Raw genomic sequence first — 13,379 nt, 5'->3', positions numbered from 1 at the left:
TCCTAAAAAAAAAATCTTATAAAATATCAACTAAACATTATTTAAATGCAAAATTTAAACTAAAATTTAAAACTTAAACCCAAAAACTCCCCTTATCTCTTCTATTAGATATAAACTATAATAAATTGATTTGTCTTCTTGAACTTGATTTATAGAGTATTAGGTTTAAACTAAGATTTACCTAATGAAACTGCAAAATTCCCGTGTCATAAAAATATAATAATAATAATCTATTAATAAAAAAATCTCTTCTACTAGAAAAAGCCATTCAACCTACTAATCTATAGACAGAAAACATGCAATGCCTCCCACCATCTCTTAAGTTTAGCCAGAGCATTTACTTAGAACAGCTGCAAATTCTCGTGTCATAAAGAAATAATAATAATAATAATAATAATCCACCATATGAGATGGAAACCTCCACCATTCACAACGAATCCATAACCATAGATCAAAAACAACTGATTTTAACCTACAATCACATACATAAACAACAAACAAACATGAAACAAGCAAAGCAAAGCAGTTCGCAAGTCGTCAGCAAACTACAACACATGTATGTATGTATGTATGTATCACATATATATATATATATGAATTGATAGATCTGCATAGCAATCAATCAATGTCGTCCTTCCTTCCTTCCTTGGCACGTTTACAAGGTGACAATGTATTTAAGTAGCAGTCGTAACAACAATAAATGAGGTAATAATGTAAAGAGAGAGTAGTAGAGTTTCAGGATACCGCACAACTTTGGTTTGGTTTGGTTTGGTTTGGTTCGGTTGTTTTTTATAACACTGCCCGTCAACACAATTACATCCATCCATCCATTTTTCCAGAGGATTCCTAGCTCCAATCACAGAGGGTCGAGGATGCGCAAAATGCATTAAGTTACTTCCTTTTCCCAGTGCCTATTGTTAGAAGCTCAAAGCTTCGGAAAGCTTCATCTCTGACACCTCTGGCAGCAGCCGAGCGTGTGAAGGAAGATGACTTCGACTCATACCCAGGCTGTAGTCTTTGAGTGGTTGACAAACGCCCACTGCCTGACCCCAGCCTAGCGTAACGGCTTTCACTGGGCTCCCCAGACGAGGTGGGCCGGCTGCTCGACACAACTGCTCTCTTAGAAGAGCTACCAGTACGAGACAATCTGCCTCTTTCAGAATCGGGTTGCTGCAGGATCAAGACATAAAAAGGGATTTTTGTTTAATTTTTGCACTTGGGAAGTAAATGAAGCATAGATAAAGGAATAAAGACGTCTATTTGATAATAGTTAATTAGTTCATCAGATCAAATAGTGCACACCATTTCCTTAGATGACGATGCATTCTCCGAAGATCTGTATCTCGGGTTATCCCCATGCAACCCTGCACCAGAACTGTTCCTTCTAGCAAATGCTTCTACAGCACCAGAGAATCTGTCTCGCACCTCTAGTCGAACTATATACAAAAGAGGGCAAACCTTGGGTTATCATTTTACGAATTGTACATATCTAAAATAATTTTTACACCAAACATGTTCACAAAATTCTCTCCTATGGATACATGTACAGATAATCAAATCAATCACATCTCCCTGGAAAAGGAAATAAGCACAATTTAACTCTCCAAACAACCACTACTCCCTTGCAACAAATTCACTGACAATGAAATTGCCATATACAAAAAGGCTAGATTTCCCGATGATGCATATACATACACAGCGGGAAAAGAGCAACCCCAGTAACAAGGGGCAAGGCATAAAAATTCAGCAACAATAATTACAGGATATGTAGTTTGCTATGACTGGGTGAGTGTGGGTTAAATCGGGTTCCTTACTAACAAATGAGATAATAGACTTGAATTCAGAAGGAAAACATAAAATTATATACTCGATACCCAAATAAGAAACACCAGATATTCATGAACATGAACAAACCTGGAGCTTTCTCTACTCGTTCTGCAGATGGCCCTGGATTTAAAGGTATCTTCCCCGTTGCCTGTAGATAGGGGCATGGTATGAAATTAATGAATAGTGATGATTGAAACTAAGCTTAATGCTAAAAGGGAAAAAGGTCAACACTAACTCGTCCTCTGGAGCTGGAGACAGGTTGTGGATACTTAGACACCGTCCAGTCAAATACATAATCATACTGAAAACCTATTTGATAGCACAATCATCAAGAAGAAACTGTTAAAATAGAGTGGAGATCATACTCTAATAAATAAGAAAGCTTATGTAAGGGCATAGAGAAAGGAAAGATCGAAGCAATATCTTCAAATAAATTTACCTTCTCGAACAAAAAGATCTCGGAAGAGTCTCTTCAAGTATGAATAATCAGGCTTATCCTCAAACCGCAGTGATCGGCAATAGTGAAAATATGAGATAAACTCAGATGGATAAGATTTACAAAGCACCTGAAAAATAAACAACCTTTAGTATGCTATATTATATGGGAAAGGATATAAAATATGACAAGCATAAGCTCGCCAGATGATCCAACACCGCAGTTTATTTGGTTACTGTCCTGGTCATCATCATAATATGATACAGTAATGCCATATATTTATAGTTTAAGGCTGTAGTACTTCTATGGGTGTAAGCATCTTCTTCTCACTGATTTTGTCATATTTCTGCTTCTTTGTGCCAGCCTTCAGTCCTTGCCATGGAAGGCTGAAACAGAATTAGGATGTAAATACTAGGAAATTACAAACCAGGTGTTAAAAATAGGAAAAAAAAAATATAAAGATCTTGAATTCAACCTTCCCCGGAGAAAATACATTAGAACATAGCCAAGAGATTCTAAATCATCCCTTCTGCTTTGCTCTGCAACAAATAATAACAAGACAGTTGTAGTTAATAAAATAAACAGAAACATAAGGGAGAGAAAGTGTGTATGGGGGGGTGGTGGGGTATCTCTGTTCTGTTTAGAATGAAAAGGAAAAGGTAATGACAACATCACAAATTATGTTGAAGCAATATGAGTAACCTTACCTACTCCCAGATGGGTGTTTACACTAGCATACCGAGCAGTTCCTGTAAGATTTTTATTTTCCCTGCAAAACAGTAGGTAATTAGCAAATTTATGTACTAAAACTATTATGGGAGTTCTTATAGAAACTACAGTAAATTTCTGGAGGCTTCTAGCATATAAACATCGCCTAGTTGATGGTTGTAAAATCTTTTCAGTTATACTTCAAGCAGCAGAAAAGGAAGGTCATCACACAGGTAAGCTAGTGCCTTTGAGAAAATTTCAAGCATCGAGTAATAATACAGGAAAGAACAACAATGTTTAAATCATCTGATAGGCATGGGCACAACACTCACAATGTACTAGTGTTTATACCACTCAAATGAATAAGAAAGTGAACCAACAAATGATAAAAAGCTTAGAAAAACTCAAAGAAAGCCCAGTGTTACAAAGGTTAGCCAGGGTTTGCATTATTCGAACAAAAGACTGTGGAATGAGATTGCAATACTACACATAGATCTTGAACAGTTTGTCATGAACTCATAAACCTTGGATGCATCATCCGAAAAAGTCATTTGCATAGTTTCAGGTGAGTGAGATTTGCATGGATTAGAGTAATCAAATGGTAAATGTCGTCACAGGTAGGTCTGGTATTAATACCTGTATGGTATATGCTTATGAGTCTGAAGGTCTCTGTATTTCTTTGCAAGACCATAATCAATTATGTACACCTGTTACAAAGATGATAAGCATGAGTTGCATTCGTTTCCACAAGCCTAAATTAATTTAAAATACAATAAAGCACATATCAAAACTTCAGCATAATTTATGTTCATACCATCATTTAACTTGAATAGCTTCAAGGTAGAAAAGAAATCGATGAACTAAAGCAAAAAATAGACAGTACTTTTACTCAGAACAGCATGATTTGTTGAAAGAGCAATTAACAGAAAAAACATAAAAGATGGCCTTGTAGTACTGAAGAAACATTTAAGGCCATGCTATCATTATTTATCGTTCATTGTCAAGAATATTCAGAGAAATAGAGGAAAATGATGATAGAGAATTTTCCTCAAAATACCGCAGATAACTAATAAAAATTAAAATAACTGCAAAGACACAATCCTAAACCAAGAATCAAGACCTTCGCTTGCAAAAGAAAGGTTGATACCTGATTTGCTTTGCGTGCCAAGCCCATTAAGAAGTTATCAGGCTTTATATCCCGGTGAAGAAAACCTCTAGAGTGCATGTATTCAACTCTGCCAATCTACAATTGGTGTTTGATGCATAGGGCTAGGGTAAAACACCATGGGCAACAACATCAATGTTTAAAGAACCTTACAGAACGGATTCACACATACCAATTGATCAGCGAGCATTAGAACAGTCTTTAGCGTAAACTTCCTATTGCAATAGTTAAACAAATCTTCCAAGCTCGGCCCAAGAAGATCAATAACCATGGCATTATACTCCCCATCAACTCCAAACCATTTCAGTTGGGGAACCCCAGCTTCATATAAGAAACAAGAATATTAATGAGCTCGTTCCGGGAGATGGTACACATCCGAATATCAACCATGGAAAATACTCACTTCCTCCTTGAAGAAGCATATACAATTTCGACTCATAATAGAGCTGAGGATGCTTCGTCTTAACCGGTTCCTGAAACAAAGCATTTAGCAGTCAGCACTGACCTTAAAAGCATAATCAGATGTTATAAGAATGTTTACTGACACAAATTTGGTAACACCTACACACGAAATGCTGATATTACACATACAAAGCTATGCACAACAACAGTTTGCTTAATCATATAGACTCTAAAAGGCGCTTCATTCATCAATTACAAAAAGACACCTATTCCAAATTAGACCAACTTCAACTTTTAATACTGGGAAATGGTCGCGGAGATTGTTTAATAGATTAATTAAAGCTATTGGATAGGATCAACAATTTCAAATTCCAGCTCCCTTGACTGTGGGCCTATATCTAACCATGGACTTTTATCCTTAAAATAAACAAGTGATTAGGTTTAGGTTGAATAAATGACCTAATCTAACTAAGCAAACATGGCCATAAGTAATCAGAAGAAGTACAACTCTTCCACTCAATTCTTTTGTAGAAATAATACCAAAAAACTCACCAGTTTCACAGCAACTTCTTCACCAGTTTGTATGTTGATTCCTGGATAAACATAAGGAAAATAAACCTTTATGCATAAGCCACCTCCAGATCTCAGAAATGGTTGGATGATGAAACAAATGATAATCGAAAATTACCCAAAAAAAGCTCCCCAAAAGATCCGGCACCAATCTTCCTCCCAAGCTTATATTTGCCTCCAACAACACGATCCATGATTGATATCCCAAACGCCTAATCAAAATCCAGAAATTGATAATCTCGGCTCGGTATTTCGATTCCCCTCTCAGCGCATCAATAAGATCTATAGCGCGTATAATCCACAATCAAAAATCTCAAATTTCTCGGTAGTCCCGTCAGATCCGTTGAAAAGCAATCGCAGAGATTCCAACAACGAATGCAGCAAATTAAGCCCCCAATCCCGACAAAAACATGCCGAAGAGTGCCCTAGAATATACGCAATATGTACACAAACTAGCAAAATGAACAAGCTAGGGTTTCCTATCCTTGGATTGAAAATTAAATAAATACACAAATTCCGAAGAACAATGAACAAACAAGAAACAGATATTCTGCGATTCTAGATGAACAAAGTCAACATCTGGGACTACAAAGATGCCGGACGCGGAAAACCCAGACAGCCTTTGGCTTATCGGGCAGAAGAACAAAAGAAAACAAAAATAAAAATAAAAAATCGGTGAGCCAAATGATTTCGAATTCCTTTCGGTATAAGGAACGCAATTCTTTATAAGACACGCCAAGATCGGTTCTTACTGAACACGATAGACACCCGATTGAAAAGGGAAATTGAAACGAAACGCAAGAATTGAGACAAAGGGAGGGAGGAAAAGGGGAGAAAGCAGAAACCGGTAATATTTTGGCACGGATCTGCTCAAGAAACGCGAGCAACAGACAGACAGAGAAACAAGGGGAATGAGATGAGAAATAACAAAGAAGACGGCTCCTCTCCTCTCCTCTCCTCTCCTGGTCCAAGGTGGGAATACCAGATAATTTAGGGTGTCCTTTGTAAATAATCATTTCTTTCTTTATCTTTTCTGTTAATTACTTTATTATTATTTTTTATGTTTTTTTTTTGACCAACGGCGGTTGGGATTGATTTTATTTCTTATTATTACCTCCGTTCAAAATTCTTCAGTTGAATAGTTAATTATTTTGATTTGATTTATCTAATAATTACACTATATTATTATTATAATTATTTTTATTAGGTAGAAAATAAAATAAAAATTAAAATAATAATTGTTTGAGAATATTATTTTCACTTAGATCAACCAAATTTTACTCCACAACAAAACTAAACTTGAGGTGACGAAAGAGAATTTAGTTTTGACTATACGGTGAAATTTCAAAAACTAATAATTAATCGAAAATTTAATGTCTAGTATATCAAGCATGTCCGGTAGCGTCAAAACCATTATTGAGCGAAATGTAACAACACCAAACGAGATTTGGCGGCATCAAGCGAGATCCGTAAGCATCAAACGATGTCCATCCGTTTTGACCGAGGTCCAACAACATCGAGCGAGGTCCAGTTGCATCAAGCCAAGCTCATGTGCATTAAAGAAAAGTTTGACGACATCAATAATAGCCCAACAAATCAAACGAAGGCCCAACACTTTGAAGCCCACAAATTAGTGATAGAAGTTTAAAAAATGAGCCCACGATGATAGTCCACATGTGGATCATATCATGCTAATCGCACTACAAAAAAAATTACAAGTTACGATGAAATTATTCCGTCGCAACTAGACATTTTTCCGTTGCAAATTTACATTGTGTTGGATTTTATGTCCAAATGAGAACTGTCACAAATAATTGGTTGTAAATCCGAAACGACCATATTGAGGCTCCGTCACAAAAAAACTGCAACAGTATTGCAAGCGAATAATCTCTTGTTAATTTCGTCGCAACATTACAGAATATTGCAATACATTTATTTTGTTCCTAATTTCGTTGCAACATTACATAATATTGCAATGAATTGGTTTTGCTGCTAATCCCGTCGCAATATTTAAGAACATTGCAATACATTATGTTGCTAATTCCGTCGCAAAATGTCTATCCCTATTTAATCTTTTAGCTTGTTTTTATCTCTGCTTTTCCAAAATTTTATATAGTTAATACTAATTCAATCCTCCACAATTAACCAATTTAAAAACTCAATTAATAACTCTCATCAAACATGCAAAAACTAAATGAAACTATATACAAATTTCAAATTTAAAAGGAGCCTAACAAACAACATACATTATATTATGAACAAGATGTATTTAGCAATGATGGCGATCACAAAGAAGATCACATGTTAAAATTATAATTTACAAGTAATTACATCTATCTCCATCCAATATTTTCATGCGAAACTGATACCATACCCCCAAGAACAACTAAATTTAAACATAAAAAGTAATTGTATTAATGAAAAAAGAAAATATATATATAATAAGCTAGGTGATACATGTCTTTCGCACAAAAGCATTAAATTTGGTACACAAGAACTGCATTTTGATATTGTTTCATTAGGTATCTCTTTAAATTAAACATCCAATAAAGTTGGTACTTGAAGTACCTATTGCTCTTTGGAGGTTAGAACTTAGAAGGAATCCCATGCATAATAATCCAATAATAATGACAAACAGCATGGAACTCAATTCTCTTATTTGATCGCAGCAGCCAAAGAATTTATGTTGCTAGATATATATTCGGAATAATCACTTCAATTGAAGGCATATAACCCATTGGCAAGGCACCAAATAACGATGCCTGCTGCCTGGAATCAATATTTGGCACATTAGAGGCCAACGACAATGCCTTTTGTGCCCTCTGAGCCTGTCTTTCCTTATCTGTATCTGCCCACTTGACCACCAAAGGTATAGTCGAACCCTATTGCAGAAGCTATCAGCATTAATGTTTGACATTTCCAATTTAACACAATGCATTTATTCAGCGGGATGGTGAATTAAATAAACAAACCAACAGCAAAAGGGGTTCATCATATAAACAAAAATATGGAATCTAGAGAAGGAGATGGAGAAAGAATTCATCTATAAAATAGTCCACTGGTTTAGACTAATAAATTTCTCACACAGAGATATACAAACATGAATTGAGTAACATTCAGAACCAAATTTCAACTCTTAATAACAAATTTCACCATAAGCAAATGTCCATTTCATGGGTTTTTAACATCAAGGCTCAAATTTATGCCTTAGGAATAATAGAAAATCAATTACTTATAATAGCATTGATGAGTTAAAAACAATCTTTCTGGATCTTAAATCCAAAATTTTAACTAAAATAGTAATGCTAAGGTTGATAAATGGTGATTCATGTGGTGAAAATTCAACACTACAAGATTATATACACAACACACCAATTTGAGAAAGGTTATTGTTTACGCACCTCCATATTATGCTTTCTGTTGAGGACTTCTATAGTTGCTAGTGCTTGTTCTTTTGTCCAAATTTCAAAAAAGCACAACCTACAAAAACTAATTTGTTTAGATCAGAAGTTATAAAAATATATGAAATTGCATCACTCAACAATCATGAGAAACTCTGTTATAGGAGAAATTAAACCACTCACATTTGCTTGTTTGCGGGGAACCTCTAAGAATTCACAAATCTGTTATGGTTCCAGACTCCGAAAGTATAGCAAAGATTTCATCATCAGAAATATTTTTGGTAAGCATTCCAACAAAGAGTTTGTGCTCTGCATTTGTTTTGGAACATAAATTGGATGCAAATACAACAAAAAGAAAGCAATCAGTATTACAAAGTAAAGACAAATGAAATATAACTGAAATGAAGGCAGGTACAAATGGGAACTCGAGTAATATCAGATACATTAATGAGAAAATGTTACCTTAACATCAGATAAAGAGGAAAAAACACTTATAGAACTAATAAAATTGTTTATATAAATATAGACTCTGAGAGGTAAAGTGTCATCAGAGTGTATAAATATACACTATTAGATACAATTGTTTGCTAGCTGCTACACTTCCATAATCAAAATTGGTTATAGAACTAATAAAATTGAAAATGGCCAATACATGGAACAAAATCATTAAGCTCTATTTATTTACCTTTTCATCATCTACAATCTCCACCATGGCAAGATTTGGCACACCATCCGCATGCCATACACACAATGTATGAATTAGAATGCAAAATTTTGTTCCAGTACATTAGATAAAAGTTCCGTTCTAGAATTTCAATGAAAAAACTGAAGGATTTTAATCTCTAATACTTATTCCTTATGATACATATCTCAGTCAGTTCTGCATCTTTAGTTAGAAGTTTCTTAATATATATCTTTTCCGAAGAAAATTTAGTACACAATAGTTTCTGCCACGGAGCTAAGTAGCCTCACATGCCAATCTTAGGTCCAAATGGAAAATAAGATAAACTAAGCATATGCTTAATTTAATGAGTTCTGAAAGGGATTAGAACCTGCAGATGTCTTTCAATTTTTCCGTCATAACAATTACAATATTAAGCTAAGACATGCTATCAGATCTTCATCAAAGAAATGCTCAATGTTTCACTTGTACAAAGTTATATAGCATAGTTTTGTTGCTTCAAATATTCATGATTAATTAAGAAATAGAACAAAGAAATTTGCAAGATGGACAATAGCATATAAAAAATTGTTGTTGACTAGAACTATAAAACATGTAAGCATTAGCTTGAAGGTGCGACAGTCTTCTTATCCTTAAGATAAAATAAACAAACAAATAAAGGTTATAGGGAACTGACATCCATATTCATCAGATGTAACGTCACCCAACTACAGGAACCTTCAAAATACCGAGCTGCCTCAACAACAGAGCAGATCTGGCCTCGAGTGAAAATCAGATACAAAATCCCCAAACTGAGAACACCAATTTTTTTTTACTCTATTCTCTTTGAAAACTACGAAAAAATCTCCCAACAATAAACTTTAACCTAACATAAGGTTAAGGATTGAGCTTACAAACCCTCCGACAAAACTATAGAAGAGGAAAATGAAGTTGCTCACCTACGCCACTGGAGAGCCGTAGTTGCTGCTGAAACTTCTACCGAGAAAAATTAAGCTTTCAAAGTCCTTATATGTGGTGATAAAACTTGTAAAACGATCGAAATCGATGTAAACGGGTGAGAGAGAGTGGCTGCAGGATGGGTGTGTTTGCGTCGGTGGGGAAGTGAGTTGGCGATGATGTGATTTGATGAAGCTATTGGGATGATAAATATTTGTTGGTTGTGATGGAATAAATATCCGTTGTACAATTCCTTGAAAAACTGCAACGGATCTGAATATTCGTCGTATACAATTTAGTATAATTATATATTTTGTGATGGAATATATTTGTTTTTGCAAATCCTCTTGCTAAAATTGCAATAGTTTAAATATTTGGTTGTCTATTTAGTAGTTATTTTGCAACATAATCAATTTATTTGTAAATTCCGTTGTTGAATTGCAACTTCTTGTTTCTGTCTTAATATTTCATTGCAAAAATTGTTAATTACAACGGATTATATTTATCATTATAATTTCAATTGCAATGTTGCAACGGAATGTAAATCCTTGCAGAATTCAATCGCAATTTGTAATTTTTTTTGTAGTGTAAGTAAAGCCCACAATATTGAGAAATTAATATATATATATATATTAAAAAATTATGAAAGTGTTGGAGCCTAAAATTTGACACTCCAAGATTGTTCGTCAATTCCATGGTGTGGGTTCCGAATGTACTCCAAAGAGTCTATCCATCATCGGTTTACTAAGAGTGTGTTTGTTTGTGGGTTTGAGCTTTTTGGTTTGGATAAGTTGAATTTAAATAGGTGTTTGGTGTAATATAAATAGATGTTGATATGATATGGAGTTTTACCGCTTCTGAAATTTTCTTTTGTGAAGCTCGGATCAGATAGTGATTATCTGAACTGTCAAAACCCTTGTTTTTTCTGCACTTGATCTCTTTTCTCTAGAACTGATGCGATGGCTAGGGGGTTTTTCGATTCTTCTCCCCTTCGATTTCCGTTTCTCTTCTCAAACTCAACCGCCGATTTCCATGGCTTCTCCGGTGAACTATCACCCATCCTTCTTTTGCGTTGCTGACACGAATGCTCCTCTGCCAGCGACATCCTGAGGCAAGGCTTGCTATTCTCTGCTGTTAAGGGGCCCTTGCGCTTGGCCATCGATGGGGAAACCTGGACCTTAACCCCGTTGGCCGAAACGGAGGGCTAGAGAGATGAACTCCGGCGGGCTCTCATTGGGGACGGTAACACTCCCCTGTTGATCGCGACACTCTAGCACTCTGCCAAGGACGCATCTTGACTCGCTACCCCAACAGCAAAACTTTTGTTGAATGGACGGAAACCCTCGGTGGGCAAGTCGACTCTCAATTTGAGGCATGGGGGATCGATGACATGATCATTGTCAGCACCTATGTTTCGCACCCAAATCCTAATATTCTCTTCGTTCGTTTAGGCTTTTGGTGCCCGAAGATAAATGGTTTTTGCTTTCCTTGCGGCATGTTTTCCCCTACTTTGCTTGATGTTATTGTACTTTTAGGTCTCTTTGTTACTGAGGATGATTATGCCTTTTCCCTTACTCCGGAAAACATCATTGATTTCCCTATAAATGATGCTTATAAGTCCAGCTCTAGTACGTCTGTGTATGGGAAGTATTGGAAACTGGGTTCGAAGGCTAGCTTGATAGATTATAGGGTCTTTTTACTGTTTTGGATAAATCACTCAGCAGTAGGCTTGGCTAATAAGAACTTGATTAAGGAATATGAACCTCTGGTATTGTCGATTATGGAAGGTGACTGCTTGACCTTTGCTCAATTCTTTTTGGGACACTTGTACCGAACCATCAATGACCTCCATGCTCATTTGGCTCGAAAGGAACATGTAGCCACCCAGAAGGGGCCCCTATGGTTCCTTCAACTTTGGGTCGCTTAAATATTCCCCGGATTATTCGATATTTCACGGCCTTTTCAAGTCCCAGAAGAGGAACGCATCGATGTGTTCCTGGGCGGATTAGTGCTCCTGAAATGCATTTTAAATTGCTGACTTTTTCCTCAAATTGCATACTCATGAGGAAGCTCAAATTTTCCCTCTGCCAGAACGATCTCAGGGACCCTATTGGTTTTCCAAACCCCCACCAATGAAAAAAGACATTCCTCTGACTGGTCCTCCATTACCTCATTTTTTAATCAGGTTTTGACTGCGAGACCTTTGATCCTTGGTCTAAAAGTCCAATTCCTATTAAGTGCCAGTTGGGGCGGACGGATACTTTCCTGTATGTGCGCTAGTTTGGGCTTCGACAAGTTGTTTTGGCGTACGGTTTCTACTGCCAGGGATGTTTCCCTCTAGGGTCGCGGGACCTTTGTTCCGATGACCTTGAAGCTTATCGAGATTTGAATGCGGCGATTGAAAGCCTGTCTCTTCCCCTTCTGAAAAACCAAGCCTTCCACTGATCCTGCCTTCACTGACTGTGGGAGCCCCTGTGTAGCGTCTTTTCCACTAATTCCCAGACCACTTGGTTGAGCCGTCTCATTGACACAACTTACAGTCATCAAAGTGAAACAGTTGACACTGGCGCTGAGGAGGTCGAGAGTGCAGCCCCTGATATTGTTGAAGGTTTCGTTTCTCCCATTTTCTTACTTGTTTGCTCAGTGAGTGTGTGACCAACTCTTTTCTATGTTTTCATTGTTGGATTATCCCTCAATTCGTAGATCGGCCCGACATACCAAGGCAAAGCCACCGCTTCCAAACTTCCTGAAAAATGTTGTACTGCCACCTTCCCCAAAACTCAGGTTGAAACTTTTTAGTCTAATTCTCATCCGAATGATTATTGCACTCTACTCATATTTTTTGTTGCGTGTAGCCCGCTAAGGAAGTGCAGAAGGGTTCTGAACAACCTGTAGTTGCCAAGGCAGCTTCTCAAGCGACTACAAAAGCTTCTCTGAAACCCCGTCCTCCCAAAGCTTCGCCTTCAAAGGAATCATTTCTCACATCTTGGCTACATAGGCAACATATTTTCCAATGCTAACTTCAGCTTCAACGGTATCAGAGACTCCACTTACTTAGAGAACACACTCCAGCTCCTTCCATCATTGGCCATACCACCCCTGATCAGGATATCAGCCTGGAGAGGATTCAAGAATATTTTACTAGGCACAGGGTGACGCAGTGGCTGCCCCAGCAATTTCGAGCAAATTGCCTGGCGGCCTCGACGAACAATTCATCATAACTCGCTTTGAGGCAGCGCCTGAGAGTCCTGA

At 36.8% G+C, this 13,379-nt stretch overlaps 1 protein-coding gene across 1 annotated transcript; it reads right to left on the bottom strand.

Annotated features, from left to right (window-relative positions):
* Positions 1 to 561: 561 nt before the first annotated feature.
* On the bottom strand, positions 562 to 6,081 carry LOC127248720 (casein kinase 1-like protein 10). Its single transcript, XM_051271224.1, has 14 exons — positions 5,227 to 6,081; positions 5,091 to 5,131; positions 4,540 to 4,609; positions 4,309 to 4,457; positions 4,119 to 4,214; positions 3,608 to 3,678; positions 2,971 to 3,032; positions 2,739 to 2,802; positions 2,565 to 2,649; positions 2,267 to 2,393; positions 2,063 to 2,136; positions 1,915 to 1,975; positions 1,303 to 1,436; positions 562 to 1,170 (listed from the first exon to the last, which is right to left on the bottom strand). Exons 1-14 carry the CDS (start codon positions 5,300 to 5,302, stop codon positions 892 to 894), a joined length of 1,389 nt encoding a protein of 462 aa, XP_051127181.1. The 5' UTR covers positions 5,303 to 6,081; the 3' UTR covers positions 562 to 891.
* Positions 6,082 to 13,379: the final 7,298 nt, after the last annotated feature.

This window comes from Andrographis paniculata, unplaced genomic scaffold (genome assembly GCF_009805555.1).
Source record: "Andrographis paniculata isolate CXL003 unplaced genomic scaffold, ASM980555v1 Contig11END, whole genome shotgun sequence".
In the NCBI taxonomy this organism is placed as follows: domain Eukaryota; kingdom Viridiplantae; phylum Streptophyta; class Magnoliopsida; order Lamiales; family Acanthaceae; genus Andrographis; species Andrographis paniculata.
Note: the sequence above shows the minus strand (reverse complement) of the source record. Positions and strands in the feature narration are given on the sequence as shown.

Excerpts from the sequence above, each read along its gene's own strand:
- LOC127248720 (XM_051271224.1), bottom strand. The coding sequence starts at position 5,302 with ATGGATCGTGTTGTTGGAGGCAAATATAAGCTTGGGAGGAAGATTGGT. Across the intron at positions 3,679-4,118 it reads TGGCACGCAAAGCAAATCAG|GTGTACATAATTGATTATGG; the intron begins GTATCAACCTTT and ends TCTTTGTAACAG. Across the intron at positions 2,803-2,970 it reads AAACACCCATCTGGGAGTAG|AGCAAAGCAGAAGGGATGAT; the intron begins GTAAGGTTACTC and ends TATTTGTTGCAG.